Source organism: Dermochelys coriacea, chromosome 23 (genome assembly GCF_009764565.3).
Source record: "Dermochelys coriacea isolate rDerCor1 chromosome 23, rDerCor1.pri.v4, whole genome shotgun sequence".
Lineage (NCBI taxonomy): Eukaryota > Metazoa > Chordata > Testudines > Dermochelyidae > Dermochelys > Dermochelys coriacea.
The window spans coordinates 14,062,587-14,080,373 of NC_050090.1; the positions used below are offsets into that span (position 1 = coordinate 14,062,587).

The 17,787-nt window shown below is 59.1% G+C and overlaps 1 protein-coding gene across 3 annotated transcripts; it reads right to left on the reverse strand.

The window, feature by feature from the left end:
• Positions 1 to 178: 178 nt before the first annotated feature.
• TNNT1 (troponin T1, slow skeletal type) lies at positions 179 to 13,154 on the reverse strand. Of its 3 annotated transcripts, XM_043501224.1 has the most exons (14): positions 13,098 to 13,154; positions 11,865 to 11,918; positions 11,441 to 11,454; positions 8,532 to 8,567; positions 7,366 to 7,398; positions 3,365 to 3,386; positions 2,950 to 3,013; positions 2,654 to 2,770; positions 2,277 to 2,354; positions 2,053 to 2,163; positions 1,639 to 1,748; positions 813 to 903; positions 650 to 690; positions 179 to 384 (listed from the first exon to the last, which is right to left on the reverse strand). In XM_043501224.1, the coding sequence occupies exons 2-14, from the start codon at positions 11,894 to 11,896 to the stop codon at positions 339 to 341; spliced, it is 795 nt and encodes a 264-aa protein (XP_043357159.1). In that variant the 5' UTR covers positions 11,897 to 11,918; positions 13,098 to 13,154; the 3' UTR covers positions 179 to 338. The 3 variants fall into 3 exon arrangements, with proteins under 3 accessions (XP_043357159.1, XP_043357160.1, XP_038237511.1); XM_043501225.1 differs by lacking the exon at positions 7,366 to 7,398; XM_038381583.2 differs by lacking the exons at positions 7,366 to 7,398; positions 8,532 to 8,567.
• Positions 13,155 to 17,787: the final 4,633 nt, after the last annotated feature.

Here is a 17,787-nt window from a genome sequence, read left to right on the forward strand (position 1 = left end):
CTCGGGCCCCGCCCCTGCTCAAGGACCCCTCCCCCGGGACGCCCTTTGTGGGCGGGGCTTGGGAGAGTCCCGCCCCCACCCGCATCCTGGGGGGTGTCTGTGCACGTGGGTTGCCGCGGGGGGGGGGGTCATTCTCCAGCCCCCCGTCGCCCCCCCGACAAAGCACTCGGAGGCGGCGTCTGTGCGGGCGGGAGGCCGGTTTATTGCCCGGGGCGGCTGGAGGCACCAGGCCATGCGGGGGGGGGCACAGGGGGAGGCTCCCCCCGGCAGATGGGACGCGGGGGAGAGTTATCCACGTGGGGGGCTGGGGGGGGGCAGAGGCTGCTCCGTCTCCGGGCTCATTTCCAGCGGCCGCCCAGGCGGCCCTTGGCGGCCCCCTTCTTGCTGCGGAGAGAAAAGGGGAGGGGGAGGGGAAAAGGCGTCAGCAGCGCCCCAGATTCGCGCCTCCCCCCCTCCCCCCACAGTGCCCCGGGCCCAGCCCAGGCCTCACCCCCCCCCCCGCCAGCTGGTCTCAGCTTTCCTCGCGCCCCGCCCAGCGCTGACCCCCCCCCAGGAGCTGGGAAGGGGGAAGAAGCATTTGCGGGGGTTGGTCTCGCGATCGGGACGCCCCCCCGCGAGGCCCGAGATGGATACCACGGCGGCTACTCACAATTTCTGGGCATGGCTGATGCTGTTGTAAAGGATGTTAATCTGCAAAGGGGGGGGAGAACCAGTTATTACCCAGCTGGGCCAGCCTCAGTTCCCCCCCCCCCGAGCCAGCCCATGCCCCACCCCAGGGCTGGATGGAAAGGCCCCCTGCCCCCTCCTCTCACCTCGTATTTCTGCCGCTTGAGCTTCTCCATGAGGTCAAACTTCTCCGACTCCAGCTGATGGATCCACTCGTGCAGCTCCTTGGCCTTCTCCCTGTGGGGCCGGACGCAGGCGCTGTCGGCATCGGGGCGGCTGCCAGTCAGCCCCCCTCCCAGCACGCGCCCCTCGTACCCAGAGTGCCCCGGGAAACGGGAGGCATGTGCTGCACGAGGTAGCCCTGCTTGCTAGCCCCAGGGGCTCATGGGAACAACACGCAGAGCATCATGGGAAGTGGGGGCATAGACGGGCCAAGAGGTAGCCATAGTTGCTAACCCCAGGGGATCATGGGAACAAAGCGCCGAGCATCATGGGAAGTGGGGGCATAGACGGGCCAAGAGGTAGCCATGGTCACTAACCCCAGGGGATCATGGGAACAAAGCGCCGAGCATCATGGGAAATGGGGGCATAGACTGACTAAGAGGTAGCCATGGTCGCTAACCCCAGGGGATCATGGGAAATGGGAACCAAGAGCAGAGCATCAAGGGAAACGGACACAGATGACCAAAGTAGCTACCAATCAGGTTGCTAACCTCAAGGGATTATGGGAAATGAGAACCAAGTGCAGAGCCTCATGGGAAATGGGACCAGAGACTGCCAAGGTAGCCATGGTCGCTAACCCCAGGGGATCATGGGAACAAAGCGCAGAGCATCATGGGAAATGGGACCATAGATGGCCAAGGGGGAGCCACAGTTGCTAACTGCAAGGGATCATGGGAAATGGGAGCCCAGAACAGAGCATCATGGGAAATGAAGTCCCCTGAGCGCCCACCCCCACCGCACCCCCTGTACCTCAGCTCATCCTCCCGCATGCTGTCGATGTTTAGGGGCTTCCGTCGCTCGGCCAAGATCCGGTTCTTCATCTCCCGCCCCGTCTGCCGCTTGCCCCGCTTCTGCTCGGCCTGGCAAACAGGGCATGGGGGTCACGTCAACACGGGCTCCCTCCAGAGGCGGCCCCGCTGGGGTGGGGCTCAGGGGGCTGGTTATAGTGGGGCCTGGGGGTGGGGCGCAGGGGGCTGGTTATACAGAGACCCTTCCCCCTGTGCTGAGATGTGGCCGTCTCTGGGCTGGAACGCCAGGTTATATGGGGATCCCTCACCCAGCGCTGAGATGCAGCTGCCTCTGGGGTGGAGCAGCTGGTGATTTTCAGACCGCTCCCCATACTCCTCCGCCCCGCACACCCTCCCTGACCCCCCCTCCCCTCACCTTGACCAGATAGCCGCCGAAATGAGGCATGTTGGACAGAACCTTCTTCTTCTTGGCGTCGTCTTCGGCCCGTTTCTTGGCCTCCTCCTCCTCCTTGCGCAGCTTCTCTTCCTGCGTGTGTGGGGGGGGGAGCAGAGCTGTCAGCCACGCAGCTGGGGAGGGCACAGACTGGAGGGGATGACCCCACCCCAGCCCAGGAGGGGGGGAGATGTGGGGGGACTCACCGCTAGCTTGGCCTGGCGTTCCCGCTCCTTCTCGGTCCGGACCCGCACCTGCTCATTCCGTTCCGCTCGGCGGCGCTCCTGCCAGGGGTCCGGGGATGGGTCAGGGCATGGCTGGCCACCCGCAGCGCCCCCCGGCCAGCCCCACTTCTTCCCCCGAACCCACAATCTGCCTGGCATGCCCCTGGTACCCACAATCCCCTGCCCTGTCCCCTGTACCTACAATCCGCCTGGCCCACCAGCCTCCCGGTACCCACAATCCCCTGCCCTGCCCCATGGTACCCACAATCTGCCTAGCACACCCCCAGTACCCACAATCCCCTGCCCGGCCCTATGTACCCACAACTGCCCTCCCCCGCCCCGCACACCCAAGAACCCACAATTCTCTCCATCAAGCCGACGAGCTCCTCCTCCTCCTTCTTCCTCTGCTCGAAGTGCACATCGATGAGCGTCTGCAGCTCCAGCAGATCCTTCTCCATGCGCTTGCGGTGAATGTCCTGGGGGGCAGAGACAGCGTGAGCTGGGGTGCACCCCACATGGGGGGGAAGGCCCTCTGCTGAGCCCCCGTGCCCCACAGCCCCTGCTGAGCCCATAGTCCCCCACAGCCCAGCACCCCCTGCTGAGCCCCCCCACCCTGCTCCCCGCAGCCCAGCGGGATCCTTCTCACGACACTCACATCAAAATCCACTCTCTCCCCATCGGGGATCTTCGGGGGGGCCAGCTGGGGAACTAATGGCCTGCTGCGGGTGGGGCGCAGGGGGGAAGGGATAAGAAACAAGACAAAGAGGAAAGGGTTTAACGATTGACTATTACAAGTTCAGACCTCTCCCCCGGTGCCAGGACTTGGACCCTCTGGGGTGGGGCACGGGGGCTGGGTACATGGACACCCCTCGCCCTGCGGTAAGATGCAGCCCCTCTGGGGTGGGGCACGGGGGCTGGCTATACAGAGTCACTCAGTGCATTGGGACAGCACTCCTGTCCAGGTTGTGGGGTTCCCTGCTCTGACTTGTGGGGTGCAGGCTGCACCCCAGGTGTGAGTGGAAGTGGGGGATCCCCTATCTTAACCTCCCCCCGATGGATACCGCAGTTACCTGGGTTTGGGACGCTCCTCTTCTGTGAAGAGAACAAGAGAAACATTGTTATTAGATAGGGAGAGGGAAACAACTTGTGTGGGGGGAAAATTGTGGGGGACTGGGGAGGACACCCCAAAAACCTCTTAGCAAGAAAGCTCCTGATATGCTCCACCTGTATCCAGTTCAGATGTCGGGGTACCTTCATAAGGGGAGGTGAGAATTGATGTGTGTGTGTGTGGGGGGGGAAATCCATGGACAGATGGCCCCCCTCAGGCGGGGTTGGAGAGAGTCCTGGCTGTTAAATGAAAAAAAGGAAGGGAAAAAAAGGGAGGAAGAAAAATGTATCCCTGAAGAAGAGAAGAAAATCCGTGAGGAGTGCAGGGGGCTGCAAGGTGGGGTGCAGGGAGTGGCACTGGAGATCCAAGGGGGGGTGTCATACCGGAGAAGGGTTTGGTGGAGGATGATGCTGGAAGAAGCCAGAGCAAAAAAGTCCTTCCAACAGAAGGTTTTTTGAGGAGCAAGTGAAGGGTTAGAGAAGGAGGGTGAGGAGGTCGTGTCCCCCGGAAGGGGCCTGCAGTGGGGGGGGCTCCCCCACCCCAGGGGACACAGACCGTGTCTCTCGTGAGTAGTTTTAGAGGCAAGCAAGCTCGGCAGCTGCTACGTCTCTATATAGATAGAGGCTCATATACATTCAGCGCCCCCCCAGCAGCTCCCCTTCCAGCCCCCTCCTCCCCAGTGTAGTCAGAGGTGACTCCGGATGGACCCGGGGGGAGCTGAGATCAGAATCTGGCCCTGTCCCCACTGCAAACAGAAGTGACTCCGGATTCGGGGGTGGGGGGGAAGGACTGAGATCAGAATTCGGCCCTGTCCCCACTGCAAACAGGAGTGACTCCGGATTTGGGGTGGGGTGGGGGGCAGGACTGAGATCTGAATCCAGCCCTGATCCCACTGCAAACAGGAGTGACTCTGGTTTGACCCTGGGGAAGCTGAGCTCAGACCTTCCCCCGTGACAACAGAACCCCGTGAATGTATATTTGGGTCATGGCCATGCACCCGGGAACCGAACTGTATCCCATACGGTCGCCAGGCATAGCGATCCGTTCTTCCCGCCAGGCCCCAGGCTGCACCCCGGACCCGTCACGGATACATGGGGAGCACACGCCCTGCCGCCCATGTATCGGGACCCGCGCCGGCTGGCCACGCACACGGGGTTTGCAGGAGTCCACATCTATATCCCAGCCCAGCCTGGCCGGCGAGGGATTTACCACCTGCCCCGACCCCCAGGCTGAGATATAGAGAGAAACATACGGGGCGAGGGGGGCACCCCTGGCAGAGCTGGGCAGGGGCCATGCCAGGGACCCAGGGACCAGGCTAGAGTGGGAGGGTGGAGATGTCAGTTACTGGGGTGCAGGGATCCCTGGCCTCTAGGTGGCGCCCTCCCTCCATGCCAAAAACCAGCCATTTCTAGGCAAGGCCCAGCCCCCCCCATCCAGCCACTGCCCTCTATCCACCCCCTGCCCCCCAGCCATCCTCCCTCTATTCACCCCCTCTATCCACCCCTGCCCCCCCCAGCCACCCCTCTATCCCCCCAGCCATCCGCCCTCTATCCACCCCCTGCCCCCCAGCCACCCTCCCTCTATTCCCCCAGCAATCCCCCCTCTATCCACCCCCTGCCCCCAGCCACCCTCCCTCTATTCACCCCCTCTATGCACCCCTGCCCCCCCAGCTACCCCCTCTATCCCCCCAGCCATCCCCCCTCTATCCACCCCCTGCCCCCCAGCCACCCTCCCTCTATTCACCCCCTCTATCCACCCCTGCCCCCCCAGCCACCCCCTCTATCCCCCCAGCCATCCCCCCTCTATCCACCCCCTGCCCCCCAGCCACCCCCTCTATCCCCCCAGCAATCCCCCCTCTATCCACCCCCTGCCCCCCAGCCACCCTCCCTCTATCCCCCCAGCCATCCCCCCTCTATCCACCCCCTGCCCCCCAGCCACCCTCCCTCTATCCACCCCCTCTATCCACCCCTGCCCCCCCAGCCACCCCCTCTATCCCCCCAGCCATCCCCCCTCTATCCACCCCCTGCCCCCCAGCCACCCCCTCTATCCCCCCAGCAATCCCCCCTCTATCCACCCCCTGCCCCCCAGCCACCCTCCCTCTATCCCCCCAGCCATCCCCCCTCTATCCACCCCCTGCCCCCCAGCCACCCTCCCTCTATCCACCCCCTCTATCCACCCCTGCCCCCCCAGCCACCCCCTCTATCCCCCCAGCCATCCCCCCTCTATCCACCCCCAGCCACCCCATCCAGCCACCGACCTTTATCCACCCCCTGCCCCCCAGCCACCCTCCCTCTATCCCCCCAGCCATCCCCCCTCTATCCACCCCGTGCCCCCTAGCCACCCTCCCTCTATCCACCCCTCTATCCACCCTCTGCCCCCCAGCCATCCTCCCTCTATCCACCCCTCTATCCACCCCTGCCCCCCCAGCCACCCCCTCTATCCCCCCAGCCATCTCCCCTCTATCCACCCCCTGCCCCCAGCCACCCTCCCTCTATCCCCCCAGCCATCCCCCCTCTATCCACCCCCTGCCCCCTAACCACCCTCCCTCTATCCACCCCTCTGTCCACTCCCTGCCCCCCAGCCACCCCCTCTATCCTCCCCAACCATCCCCCCTCTATCCACCCCCTGCCCCGCAGCCATCCTCCCTCTATCCACCCCCTCTATCCACCCCTGCCCCCCAGCCACCCCCTCTATCCCCCCAACCATCCCCTCTCTATCCACCCCCAGCCACCCCATCCAGCCACCGACCTTTATCCACCCCCTGCCCCCCCAGCCACCCTCCCTCTATCCCCCCAGCCATCCCCCCTCTATCCACCCCCTGCCCCCCAGCCACCCTCCCTCTATCCCCCCAGCCATCCCCCCTCTATCCACCCCTTGCCCCCCAGCCACCCTCCCTCTATCCACCCCTCTATCCACTCCCTGCCCCCCAGCTACCCCCTCTATCCTCCCCAACCATCCCTCCTCTATCAACCCCCAGCCCCCCAATCCAGCCACTGCCCTCTATCCACCCCCTGCCCCTCCAGCCACCCTCCCTCTATCCCCCCAGCCATCCCCCTCTATCCACCCCCAGCCCCCCATTCACCCCCTCTACCCACCCCATCCACCCCCCCTCTATCCACCCCAACCACCCCCATCCAGCCACCCCCCTCTATCTACCACAGCCACTCACGCCCAGCCACCCCATCTATCCACCCCCATCCACCCCCAATCCAGCCACCGCCCTCTATCCATCCTCAGCCCCCCCAGCCACCCCGTCTATTCACCCCCAGCCACCCCCAATCCAGCCACCGCCCTCTATCCATCCCCAGCCCCCCTCAGCCCCCATCCACCCCCCCTTATCCACCCCACCCACCCACAGCCACCCCATCTGTCCACCCCCATCCACCCACCCTCCTCTATCCACCCCAGCAACCCCCCACCATCCACCCCCTGCCACCCTCCATCCACCCACCCTCTCTATCCACCCCAGCCACCCCCTCTATCTACCCCACCACCCCCACCATCCACCCCTGCCACCCCCATCCACCCACTCCCCTCTATCCACCCCATCCATCCACCTCCCATCCAGCCATCCACCCACCCACCCCCTCTATCCACCCCCAGCCACCCCCCATCCATCCACCCCCTCTATCCACCCCCAGCCACCCCCCATCCATATCTCTCTATCCATCCATCCACATACACCCCTGTGTCTGTCCCTCCACCCCCGGACCATCGTAGCCGGGACTGGACAGTGCGGACGGACAGGTGGGGGGAGGGGCGACACCTGAGAGGCCCGGGCCCGGGGGGGGCGTGATTTACCCTGGGGGGGGATAAGGCCTGGGGGGCCCAGCCCAGCTCTGCCCATCCCCCACTGCGCCGGCGCCACCCCCCCACCCTCAGCCGGTGGGGGCAGGGTGGCGCCCCCCCGAAGCCCCAACCTCGGGGGTATTTCTCCAAGGAGGAAGCGAAGCAGGAAAATACCTGGCTCAGCGGCCGGCTGGGGTTCCTCAGACACTGCACAGCCATGGGGCGGGGGGCAGGGGTTTAAGGGCAGGTATGGGGGAGGGGGAGGGGAGGGAGGATTGGGGAGGGGGGGAGAGATCAGGGGTGGGGGGAGCGAGCATGGGAGAGAAACGGAGAGGCGGTTAAACCAAGGCAGCTCGGCTGGGGACCCGTTAAATCCGGTTACTCGTTAGTGGGGGGGACGACTGCCCCCTCTGCCCCCCTTTCAATGTCCCTGCCCATCCCCCTCCCCCACCCGGGTGAGATCACAATGTGCCCCCCCAACACATGCGAAGCGAGATGGGATGTGAGGGGAGAGGGGCAGTGATGCAGTGAGGGGGGAAGGGTGCTGCAGTGGGGGGGCAATGATGCAGTGGGGGCTGTGGGGGAAGGGCCCTGCAATGACACAGTGGTGGGAGGAGAGTGAAGGGCCCTGCAGTGATGCAGTGGGGGACAGAGATGCAGTGGGCAGTTGTGGGGGAAGGGCCTGCAGTGACGCAGTGGAGGGAAGGGGGGAAGGGCCCTGCAGTGATGGGGATGGGGGAAGGGCCCTGCGGTGACGCAGTGATGGGGACGGGGAAGGGCCCTGCAGTGGCGCAGTGTGGGGGAGGGGGAAAGGGCCCTGCAGTGGAGCGGAGAGGGGAAGGGCCCTGCGGTGGAGGGGAGTGGGGAGGGCCCTGCAGTGATGCAGTGTGGGGGAGTGGGGAGGGGCCCTACAGTGATGCAGTGGGGGGATGTCCCAGGTCAGGAACACACCTGGCATCCTCTACACTGCCCCCACCCTAGCTGATGCCCCCGTGGCCGCTCCACCCCCAGCCCCCAGGGGAGGAAAAAACCCTTCAGCCGACAAACCAGAAAGGAGGAAGCCTGTGAAGAGAAAACCTAACATGGACGAGAGCAAACGTGATGGGAACAGAACCCAGGAGCCCTGGCTCCCAGTCCCCTCTTCTCTAACCACTGGACCCCACTCCCCTGCCAGAGCCAGGGAGAGAACCCAGGAGTTCTGGCCCCCAGCCTTAGCCCCCACTCCCATCAAGTTGCTTGTTCCTGATTCCAGCTGGAATGTGAGGTCTCTGCTCCTGGTGACCTAGAGGAAAGAGGGGGGTCCCCATGGCATGGGGGGCAGGTGTGTGCAGCCATCTCACCTTCCTCCTCCTCAGCCTGCTCAGCCTGTTCCTCTTCTTCAGAGAGAGAGAGAGAAAGAGAGCAAGGGGTTAGTGCTGGGCTGTGTGTTCCCAGGGTCCCATCTCAGGGGGCAGATTGCAGGAGTTGGGGGGAGGGGAGGGTGTCTGGGGGGAAGGTTTTGGGGGGTGGGGTGTAAAGCTGGGCCACATAAGGTTAAGCAAATCAGCAGGCTAGGTGACCTGGAAACAATCCTTAAGGATGTTTCAAAAGGGCACAGCCACGGTGAACAAGGCCATTCCTGGTAGACAGGTATCAGAGCCGTGTTGAGGAGCCTTGAGCCTTTAACCCGTTTGCCAGCATTGTTAGAGACACAAAGAGCAACTGCTAAATGTGTCTCCGTTTACTGCAAGCTGCTGGTGGGATCGAATTAGCTGGTAGACGCTGCATCCATCCCGTGCCTGTCCCCTAATGCTCCGTCGCTGTCTTCTAGCAACTCGGAGAGCAAATCTTATCCCCCGGATGGGATATGTGGTGTAATAACTCCTTGGGCCTCATCTGTCCTCGAAACCAGCAGTTCACCCTTTGGGACCCTTGCCTTTTATTTTTCCTAAGCAGTCTCAGGTTTTGGGGTTGAGGATTGGCCATGAGCGTGTGTTTGGGGGTTGGGGGGGCGAGATCTGAAATATTCATTGACCGGGGAGCGATTGTGTCTGATCCTTTGGGATTAGAAAGAACCTCACCCAGGGTAAAATGGGCTTTTGAATAACCTCTCACTATATTCGATGGGGCTGACTGGATGGGAACCTAAAGGGGGTGGCGTTCGGCTTCGGGTTAACCGGCCTGGTGCTGCAGAAGCCAGTTTGTTACCGGCTCAGTTAATCTGATTGTAAACCACCAGTTTGGAGGTGGGGCGGCTGCCCTGGTTCTTGCAGTCTGCCCTCAGGGTGGCCTTCTCAGTGCGGCCCATCCAGGCAGCCGGTCACAGGGGGAAGGTTTTTTGGGGGGGGAGTCAGTGGGGGGGTGGAACCTTGCAGGGTCTCCCTGAGGCTGTGATAGCCCCGGCCAAGAAGCCGGGGGCTCCGTCTCTTCCCCTGCAGCTGCCTCCTCTGGGGCGAAAAGACAGACGGTCAGAGACAGATGTTGGGGGGGTGGGGGCTGGAACCCTCCGTCCTTGCTTCCTCCAGCCATCCCCCCACCCCACCCTCCCCCTCACACTGGGGCCAGGCCTAGAGCATATTTAACTTCAGACATAAATTTGATTATTTAAAGGGGAACAGGGGCAGGGGCATAAGCCCCCCCACCCCACCCCCAATTCCATTCAGAAGAGCTGCTATGTCTGTGAAAGAAGACGGATTCCTGGCCAGGCAGCCTTGCCCTTTAAGAAGGCTGGCCCCTACAAATACTTGTCTGCAGACAGAAATTGAAATATTAAAGGGGAGTTGGGGTGGAGCATAGGGAGCCACTTTGCCATCCTGTTTTAGGGGCGGAATATGTCGGATGTGACTTTCCCTTTAAGAGGGCAGGACCTACCAATATTTGTCTGCAGACAGAAATTTAAAAATTAAAAGGGAGTTGGAGGGTGATTCTAATGATGCCTCTAAACCCAGTCCCTCCCAAAGCAGCACTTGGGGCAGCCATAAGATGTGGGTCAAATAAATAACCATAAATAATTACTAATAATATCCATACAAAATAGCCTTTAAGAGAAAGTAGCAAGCTCAATAATGTTGATACTTAGGGTTAGGGTTAGAGTTAGGGTTAGGATAGTAATTCTGATGGATAGTAATTATTAACCTTCAGTCATTAAATACTAAAATGTGTATATAGTACATTAGTAAGAATTTATAATTGATTATTAACACCCATCAGCAAACATTTCAATATAAAATATCTATATAAATTAATAATTTTATTGATTAACCATATGTTGTTAAATATTTGAATATAAAATATACAACTAAATGATTAGCCAATTATTATTTATAATTATTAACCATCTGTTATTGATATTTAAATATTAAAATATGAAGATAATAAATTTTAACCATTTCTTATTGTTAACTGTTAACTATCTGCCATTAAATATTTGATGGTTAAAATCTGTATAGAATCATTAAATTATGAACCATTTCTTATTGATAGTAATTACCACCTATAATTAAATATTTGAATAGTAAAATATTTAAATAATAATTGCATTGTTAAGATCATTACGATTAAGATCATTAAGATTAACCACTTGTCATTAACTAAGTAAACATTAAAATTGTATGTAACGATTAAATTACCAATCATTATTGATAGTCATTATAACCTGCTATCATTAAATATTTGAATAATAAAATATTTACATAATAATTATACTCTCTGTTACTGTTCGTCATTATCAGCCCCCAATAAATATTAAAATCTAAACAGGATAAGTAAATGATTAATCATTTAGTATTGGAAATAATTATTAGCCACTGGTCATTGATTATTTGTCTGAAAACACGGCTACTCAATGATGAAGTTACTAACCATTATTTAATCACTGATTGGCTAGTGACGGGTTATTAACCACACTAGATTGTACCTATTGCCCTATTAGGTAAGAAGAGGTTCATATGGTGGGACGAATCCCTGTATGTCCATTGTAACACGACCCGATTATCCATGAGCTACGGACGCCGGTTGGCCTAAGAACAAATGGGGATGGAATGACTGAGAAGGGAAATACCTGGCCTGACCCATCTGAGGGGTTCTTGGCCTCTTCCCTGGCCGCACGTTCCCTCAGTGGCTCAGACGACTCCTGCCCCAGACTGACCCACTGAGGTCTTCTCCTCCTCTCTCACTGACAGCAGAGGCCCCAGTCATTAATAAGGGCTAATTAACAGAGACCAGGGATTAACTGATTGTGGCGGTGGGGGTGGGGGGAAGCGTCACGTACCTTCATGCTGCTCCCTGCGGAGAAAAGGAGAGAGAGCGAGAGAGAGAGAGAGAGAGAGAGAGAAAAGCTTGTTGCATATTAGTGTAGCCAGCACCTGGCATGGGTCCTGACCCATCCAGGGCTGCTGTGTGCCAGGGACCCCCCTGCCTTCCCAGGGTTAAGATCCAGGGGGCAGCCCAAATTAATTCAGTTCCAGGGCAGGGACTGGCTGGCTCAGAGGGCAGGGCAGGGAATGGGGCACGGGGTTTTTCCCCTCTTGGGGGCACCAGCTCCCATCCAGCCCCAGGGCGGGGGCTGGCTAGTTCAGGAGAGACTGGGGGGGCAGGGAATGGGACACAGGGCCTTTCCTCTCTAGGGGGCACTGGCTCCCATCCGGCCCCAGGGCGGGGGCTGGCTGACTTGGGGTGCGGGGGTGTTCACTTACTCCTCATACTCCACCTCTTCTACGTCAGACATGGTGGTGGCTGATGGGGTTCACCTGTGGGGGGGGAGAAATAGACACAGATCATCAGCACTTTGGTGGTGGGGGAAGTTCGGTGGGGGAAGGTTTCAGGGCTGGGCGAGCAGGGGGCTGTGGGTTGGGAGTGAGGGGCACTGGCAGAGCTGGGGGCGCAGGGCTGGGCGAGTAGGGGACTGCGGGTCGGGAGTGAGGGGCACCATCAGGGCTGGGGGGAGCCCAGGGCTGGGCGAGCAGGGGGCTGCAGGTTGGGAGTGAGGGGCACCAGCAGGGCTGGGGAGAGCCCAGGGCTGGGCTAGCAGGGGGCTGGGGGTCGGGAGTGAGAGGCAACACCAGAGCTGGTGGGGGGCAGGGCTGGGCTAGCAGGGGGCTGCAGGTCGGGAGTGAGGGGCGCCAGCAGGGCTTGGGGGACAAGGTGGGGGGCTGGGCTGTGCTTGGGGTGGCCTCAGAGCTCGGGGCGTGCTGGGAGGGGGGAGCTGGCAGCTGCCGAAAGGTCAGAGCTATTTCGGGGTCTGGCTGCCTTTGTCTCCTGCATTTGTCTTTCTGTGTCTCTAAATAACAATGCGGGCGGGCGGGTGGCCAGGTGCTGGGATCTGCCCTGTGCCAGCCCCCCCACCAGGCCCCCCCGCCGTCACTCCTGTGCCAAGTGTCTCGGTCTCAGCCGGGCCGAGAGATGCAGCCGCTCCGCTCTCCGGGCCTCTGGGGGCGCTGTCCTCTGGCCCCTCACACCCCCTGCACCCCAGCTGCCCTCCAGCACCTGCCTGGCAGGTGTGAGTTGGGGGCCAGGTTCTGGGGTGACTTTGGGAGGGAGTATTTGGATGGATCAGGGGTGACTGGGAAAGGGTTGAGGGGGTTGGGGTGACTTTGGGAGGGAGGATTTGGAGGGGTCAGGGGTGACTGGGGGAGGGCTTGGGGGGCCAGGTGGGAGTTTGGGGAGAGGGTTCCAGGGATGAGTTTGGGGGGAAGGTTTGGAGGGGATGGGGGTGGGGATGGGGACAAGGTTTGGGGGAGTCGGGGCATGACTTTGGGGGAAGTTTATAGGGTGCATTCAGGGGGAAAGACTAGGAGGTCAGGGGTGAGTTGGGGGACAGGGTTGAGGGGGTCTTTGACAGTTCTGTATTTCACCATGGATCCCCCCACAGTGGGGGACCCCAGGTGCCCCCACCCTGCAGCCCTCCCAGAACCCCACAGCCCTGGTACCTGGGGATGGGCAGTCGGTTCAGGGCTCCTCAGGCTCCGCACAGAGTCACTCTCTGTGCTGTGGGAGGGGGATTTATTAGGGAGAACCAGACACCAGACCCCCCAGCTCCCTCCCACATGATTGGCTGGAGGGGGTGTGACATGCCTGTGATGTCATCAGCAAATTCCTAGGGGAAAAAAATCATATTAATAGGAACAGGGGGACATGACCAGACAGATGGATTTTTGGGGGTGTGCTGTGAGCTTCCCCACAGCAGTGCCCCAGCCGGGGATCCCAGCACTGCAAGCTTCCCCACAGCAGTGCCCCAGCTGGATATCCCAGTGCTGCAAGCTTCCCCACAGCAGTGCCCCAGCCAGGGACCCCAGCGCTGCGAGCTTCCCCACAGCAGTGCCCCAGCTGGGGACCCTGGCGCTGCGAGCTTCCCCACAGCAGTACCTCCAGCAAGGAGGGCAGAAGGTTGGGGAGAGTGAAAGAATAGACACTGTTGGGTTCTGATTCCATTGTTCCAGGGATGCCTGGGCTGAAATGTCAGGGTAACCCGAGCCTCCGCAGCTGTCAGAGGGGAGATAAACATAGCCTGGGGGGTGTCCCGAATGAGGGGCACTGGCAGAGCTGGGGGAGCCCAGGGCTGGGCTAGCAGGGGGCTGCGGGTCGGGAGTGAGGGGCACCAGCAGGGCTGGGGGCTGGGCTAGCAAGCTGGGGAATTCTGTAGAAAGAATCCATGCCTCCCAGATACAGCGTGGGGGGCAGGGGCCAGGACTCCTGCTCTCCCTGGCTCTGAGAGGGGCATGGGATCTGGAGGGTTTGAGTTTGGGGGGCTGGGTGCCAGGACTCCTGGGTTCCATCCCCAGGTACCTGATCTCACCCCCAATCCCCGCGCACCTGTCACTGCAGCGGGAACATTTCTGAGCTTTGTTCTAAACTGGGAGTAGTGAGCTCACGGGGCCGGCATTGCCTGTGCCATGGGGGCACAGCTGGGGGAGAGGGGAGCTTGCGGGGTGGGGGGCAGGGGGGAGATCTATCCATCCCACATCACCCCTGGCCAGCCAGCCATCCCCAGCCACTGAGCCAGGTAACGAGCTAACCAAGCCACGTCAGGCGGCCCGGCACTGGGAAACAGGGACTCGCAGCATTTGTGAATTAAAGGCGACACCGACTGTGTTTCTCGGTGTTTCCCTGGTTGGTGAGATGTTACCGATGCCACCAGATTAGCTGGGGGATGCTCCACCTCCGTTCCCGTCCGTTCACTCCGAGATCAAAGGGGGATATTGGCAGCGAGAGGAACTGGGTGATTTAACAGCACCGGCGTCTCTAGTTCGCTTTGGAGTTTGTGGTAAACTGTCTAGGAACCTTTGAATGGTAAATGGCCTGATGCCACTTCCCCAAACCTTTCACATCACACCCCCCTTTACCCCATCCGTAAACCTTCCCTTCCCCCCACCCAGGAGCTGTGGTAGGGAGCCGGGGGCCGGGAGCAGGGGCCAGGGCTGGGGGCGGGGCTAGGAGTGTGTCTGGGGGCGGGGCCACTGCTGGAGGTAGGGCTGGGGCTGGGGGTGGAGCTGGGGCCAGGAGCAGGGCTGGGGTCACGGCTGGGAGCAGAACCGCTGCCAGGCCGCAGTCAGGGCCAGCAGCCGGGTACAGGGCTGGGAGGGGAGACCAGGGCCGCAGCTGGGGGCAGGGCCAGAGCAGAGCTGGGGGCAGACCGGGGCTGTGTGGTGCTCCCTCCTGACCCTGCCATGGGGGTTGGCCCTGGCCCCACTGCACCCCCCCAAATATTCCTGAATGCCCCACCCCAGTTTGAGGACCACTGCTTTATGCTGATGGATGCAGCTAATTCCCTGTGTATCCCTAGGAAATAGAATTGACTTCACGGCCACAGTGGTGGTCTTGAGATACCAGATCAAGGTCTCCTGCACCGGTCAGGACCTTCCACCGTCCCCACCAGCTCTCATGGGGGAATCAACCAGACGCGGCCCACGGGCACCTGATCCCATTCTCACCCGTGCAGCTCAACTTCTTGTGACACAGCGGCTCCCCGTCTGGCCAACCAACCTGCCCTAAAATCTCCCCTCAGACCCGTGTGGCTAACGAGCCTTTCACCTCGCGCCGTTTCCTTCTCAAGACGGCTCCAAAGAATGGGCTGGAAGCAGGTAGTTGGGCAAGATCTGAAATATTCATCAACCTGGCGGGGAACATGTCCAATCTCTCAGGATGGGTAGAACTTTTCAGTTAGGTGCAGAGTTTTATTTTTCCCTGGGGGTGCTCTGCCCCGAGGCTCCACCCCCACTTTGCCCCCTCCCCCAAGGCCCTGCCCTCACGCCACCCCCGCCTCGAGGCCTCGCCCCCACCCCGCCTCTTCCTGACCATGCTCCGCCCCCTCTCTGAGCCCCTGTCCACCCGCCGCTCTCTGCTCTCCACCCTCCCCCAAGTGCCTCCCCCAGCTGCCAATCAGCTGTGGCTGGTGGGTGCTGAGCATCCATTTCTTTTTCCATGGGTGCACCAGCCCTGGAGCCCCCACAGAGTCAGCACCAAGGACTATTTATATGGTGAATAAGATTTTAACTAATCCTCATCGTATTTCACTTGGCTGGCTGGGTGTGACGGGATCCCCAGGGGGCAGCCTGGGGCTGTGGGACTGCTGGGCCCCCTGAACTCTCTCCAGCCTGGGCTGTCTCTCACGATGCTTTGCTAGTGACACACAGCAAACCCCTCCAGGTGCGGCAATCCCTCAGCACAACCGCACGTGGACCCCCACACCCAGCTCGCTTGCGTGAATGCTCCCAGAGCCCCTTGTGAATCACGCTGAGAAAGGCACCAGCCACATCCCCCCAGCTCCCAGCCTTGTACCGCAGGAATATGCCACCAGGACGAGAAGTGCACATTTATTACTTGGTTCACCACTTCGTCAATGAAAAGTGGACCTACACCAGCTTTTGTAAACCTGAGCAGATTTACCCCATACTTCAGGCAAACTCACTGGTAAAGATAAACAGTCAAATGAGTTTACTGACTGCAAAAGAGAGTTTTTAAGTGATTATAAGTGATAGGCAAAAAGTCAGCATTAGTTACCAAAAGAACACAAAATAGAAGCACACAGTCTAAACTCTACTCCTGGGGGGATCCTGCGTTACTGCGCATGCACATAATTAATGAGCGGTGCATCTTTTTAATTTTTTGCGCAGAAAAAAGCTTCTGCCAAAATGTTGCTGCAGTTCTGCCTTTTGCCCACCAGAGGGTGATGTCGTGCAAGAACAGCAGTAGCTGCCAGCAGAAAGAACAGGAGGACTTGTGGCACCTTAGAGACTAAGAAATTTATTTGAGCATAAGCTTTTGTGAGCTACAGCTCACTTCATCGGTAGCTCACAAAAGCTTATGCTCAAATAAATGTGTTAGTCTCTAAGGTTTCACAAGTCCTCCTTTTCTTTTTGCGGATACAGTCTAATAGAGCTGCTACTCTAATCCCAGCAGAAAATAACTTCTGCAGTTCCTCCTTTTGCCCACCAGAGAGCGATGTGGTCATAGTACAAAGCAGCAGCTCCCTGCCAGCTAGGGAAGAGAAAGAGCCAGCCTTCTTTGCAGTGCCTATCAGGCCAGGTCAGGAGACAGGAGCTATGGGGAGACAGATAGTGTGGGCTACTGAGGGGTCAGAAAGGGGCTCATAAGGGGTAGTGGGGGAGGACAGACTGGGACAGGGGCTGAATGGGAGTGGAGGCACAGGGCCACAGTGGGGAGGGAGGTGCAGAGCCACCTGGTGATGGGGGAGGGGGTGCAGAGCTACAGAGGGACAGAGGGTGGCTGAATGGGGTCACAGAGACACAGAGGGATGGGGAGGGGGTTCAGAGCCACATGGGGGAGGGGGAGGGGTGCAGGGCCACGTGGGGATGGGTGAGGGGGTGTCTGAGTGGGGGTGGAGGGACACATGTGGACAGGGAGTACAAGGACACATAGGGGTGATGAAACACATAGGGATGGGGCAAATGTGCCTGACTGAATGGGAGAGGTTAGGGGTCAGCCGGGGTCTGCATGGGGGAAGCTCCCTAACTGTCCCTCCCCACCCACCCCCAAAAAATCTGTTCCATTCTTTTCCCACCCATACTCAACAAACCATCAAGTTCACATCCAGGATCCTTCTCAGCAATTTACTTCCCTCTCCCTCAGCTCCTCTGTTACCCCTGATTCCCTCACACCTTTGCACTGCTTCTGAGGGGTGTGGGAAATACGGTTCTGAATTATTACTCAGAGTTCGTTATTAATATACCTAGTAAGGAATCTATCTGTCAAAAAACATTTTCTGAATCTTTTTTTGTTGTTTGTATTGTTACAGACGTACTTGCTGACAGGTATTTTGAAACAAATGACCAAAAAATAATTGAAAGTGGTGTGATTATCTTGTGTTATTATGACAAATAAAATATGCAGAATTTTGCAGAATTTTGAAATATTGTGCGCAGGATTTTTAACTTTTTGGTGCAGAATTCCCCCAGGAGTAAAACTCTCAATGCTTTTAGACTGGACAACATCTAGATGAAGCCGTTGCTCTCACCCCACTGGGTAATGCAGTTCATAGTACGCAGATTTCACCCCTGAAACCTGGGCCAGTCTCCTCCGTTGCAGTCTTCAGCCTTCTGAGTGTCCTTGTTGCCTGCAGTGTAAGTGGGTGAGGAGATAAGGCAAAACATGGGGGCGCCG

Coding starts and splice junctions, on each gene's coding strand:
- TNNT1 (XM_043501224.1), bottom strand. CDS start 11,896: ATGTCTGACGTAGAAGAGGTGGAGTATGAGGA. Junction 2,355..2,653: donor TCGGCTTGATGGAGAGAATT/GTGGGTTCTTGG, acceptor GACCCCTGGCAG/GAGCGCCGCCGAGCGGAACG. Junction 904..1,638: donor ATGCGGGAGGATGAGCTGAG/GTACAGGGGGTG, acceptor CCGGCCCCACAG/GGAGAAGGCCAAGGAGCTGC.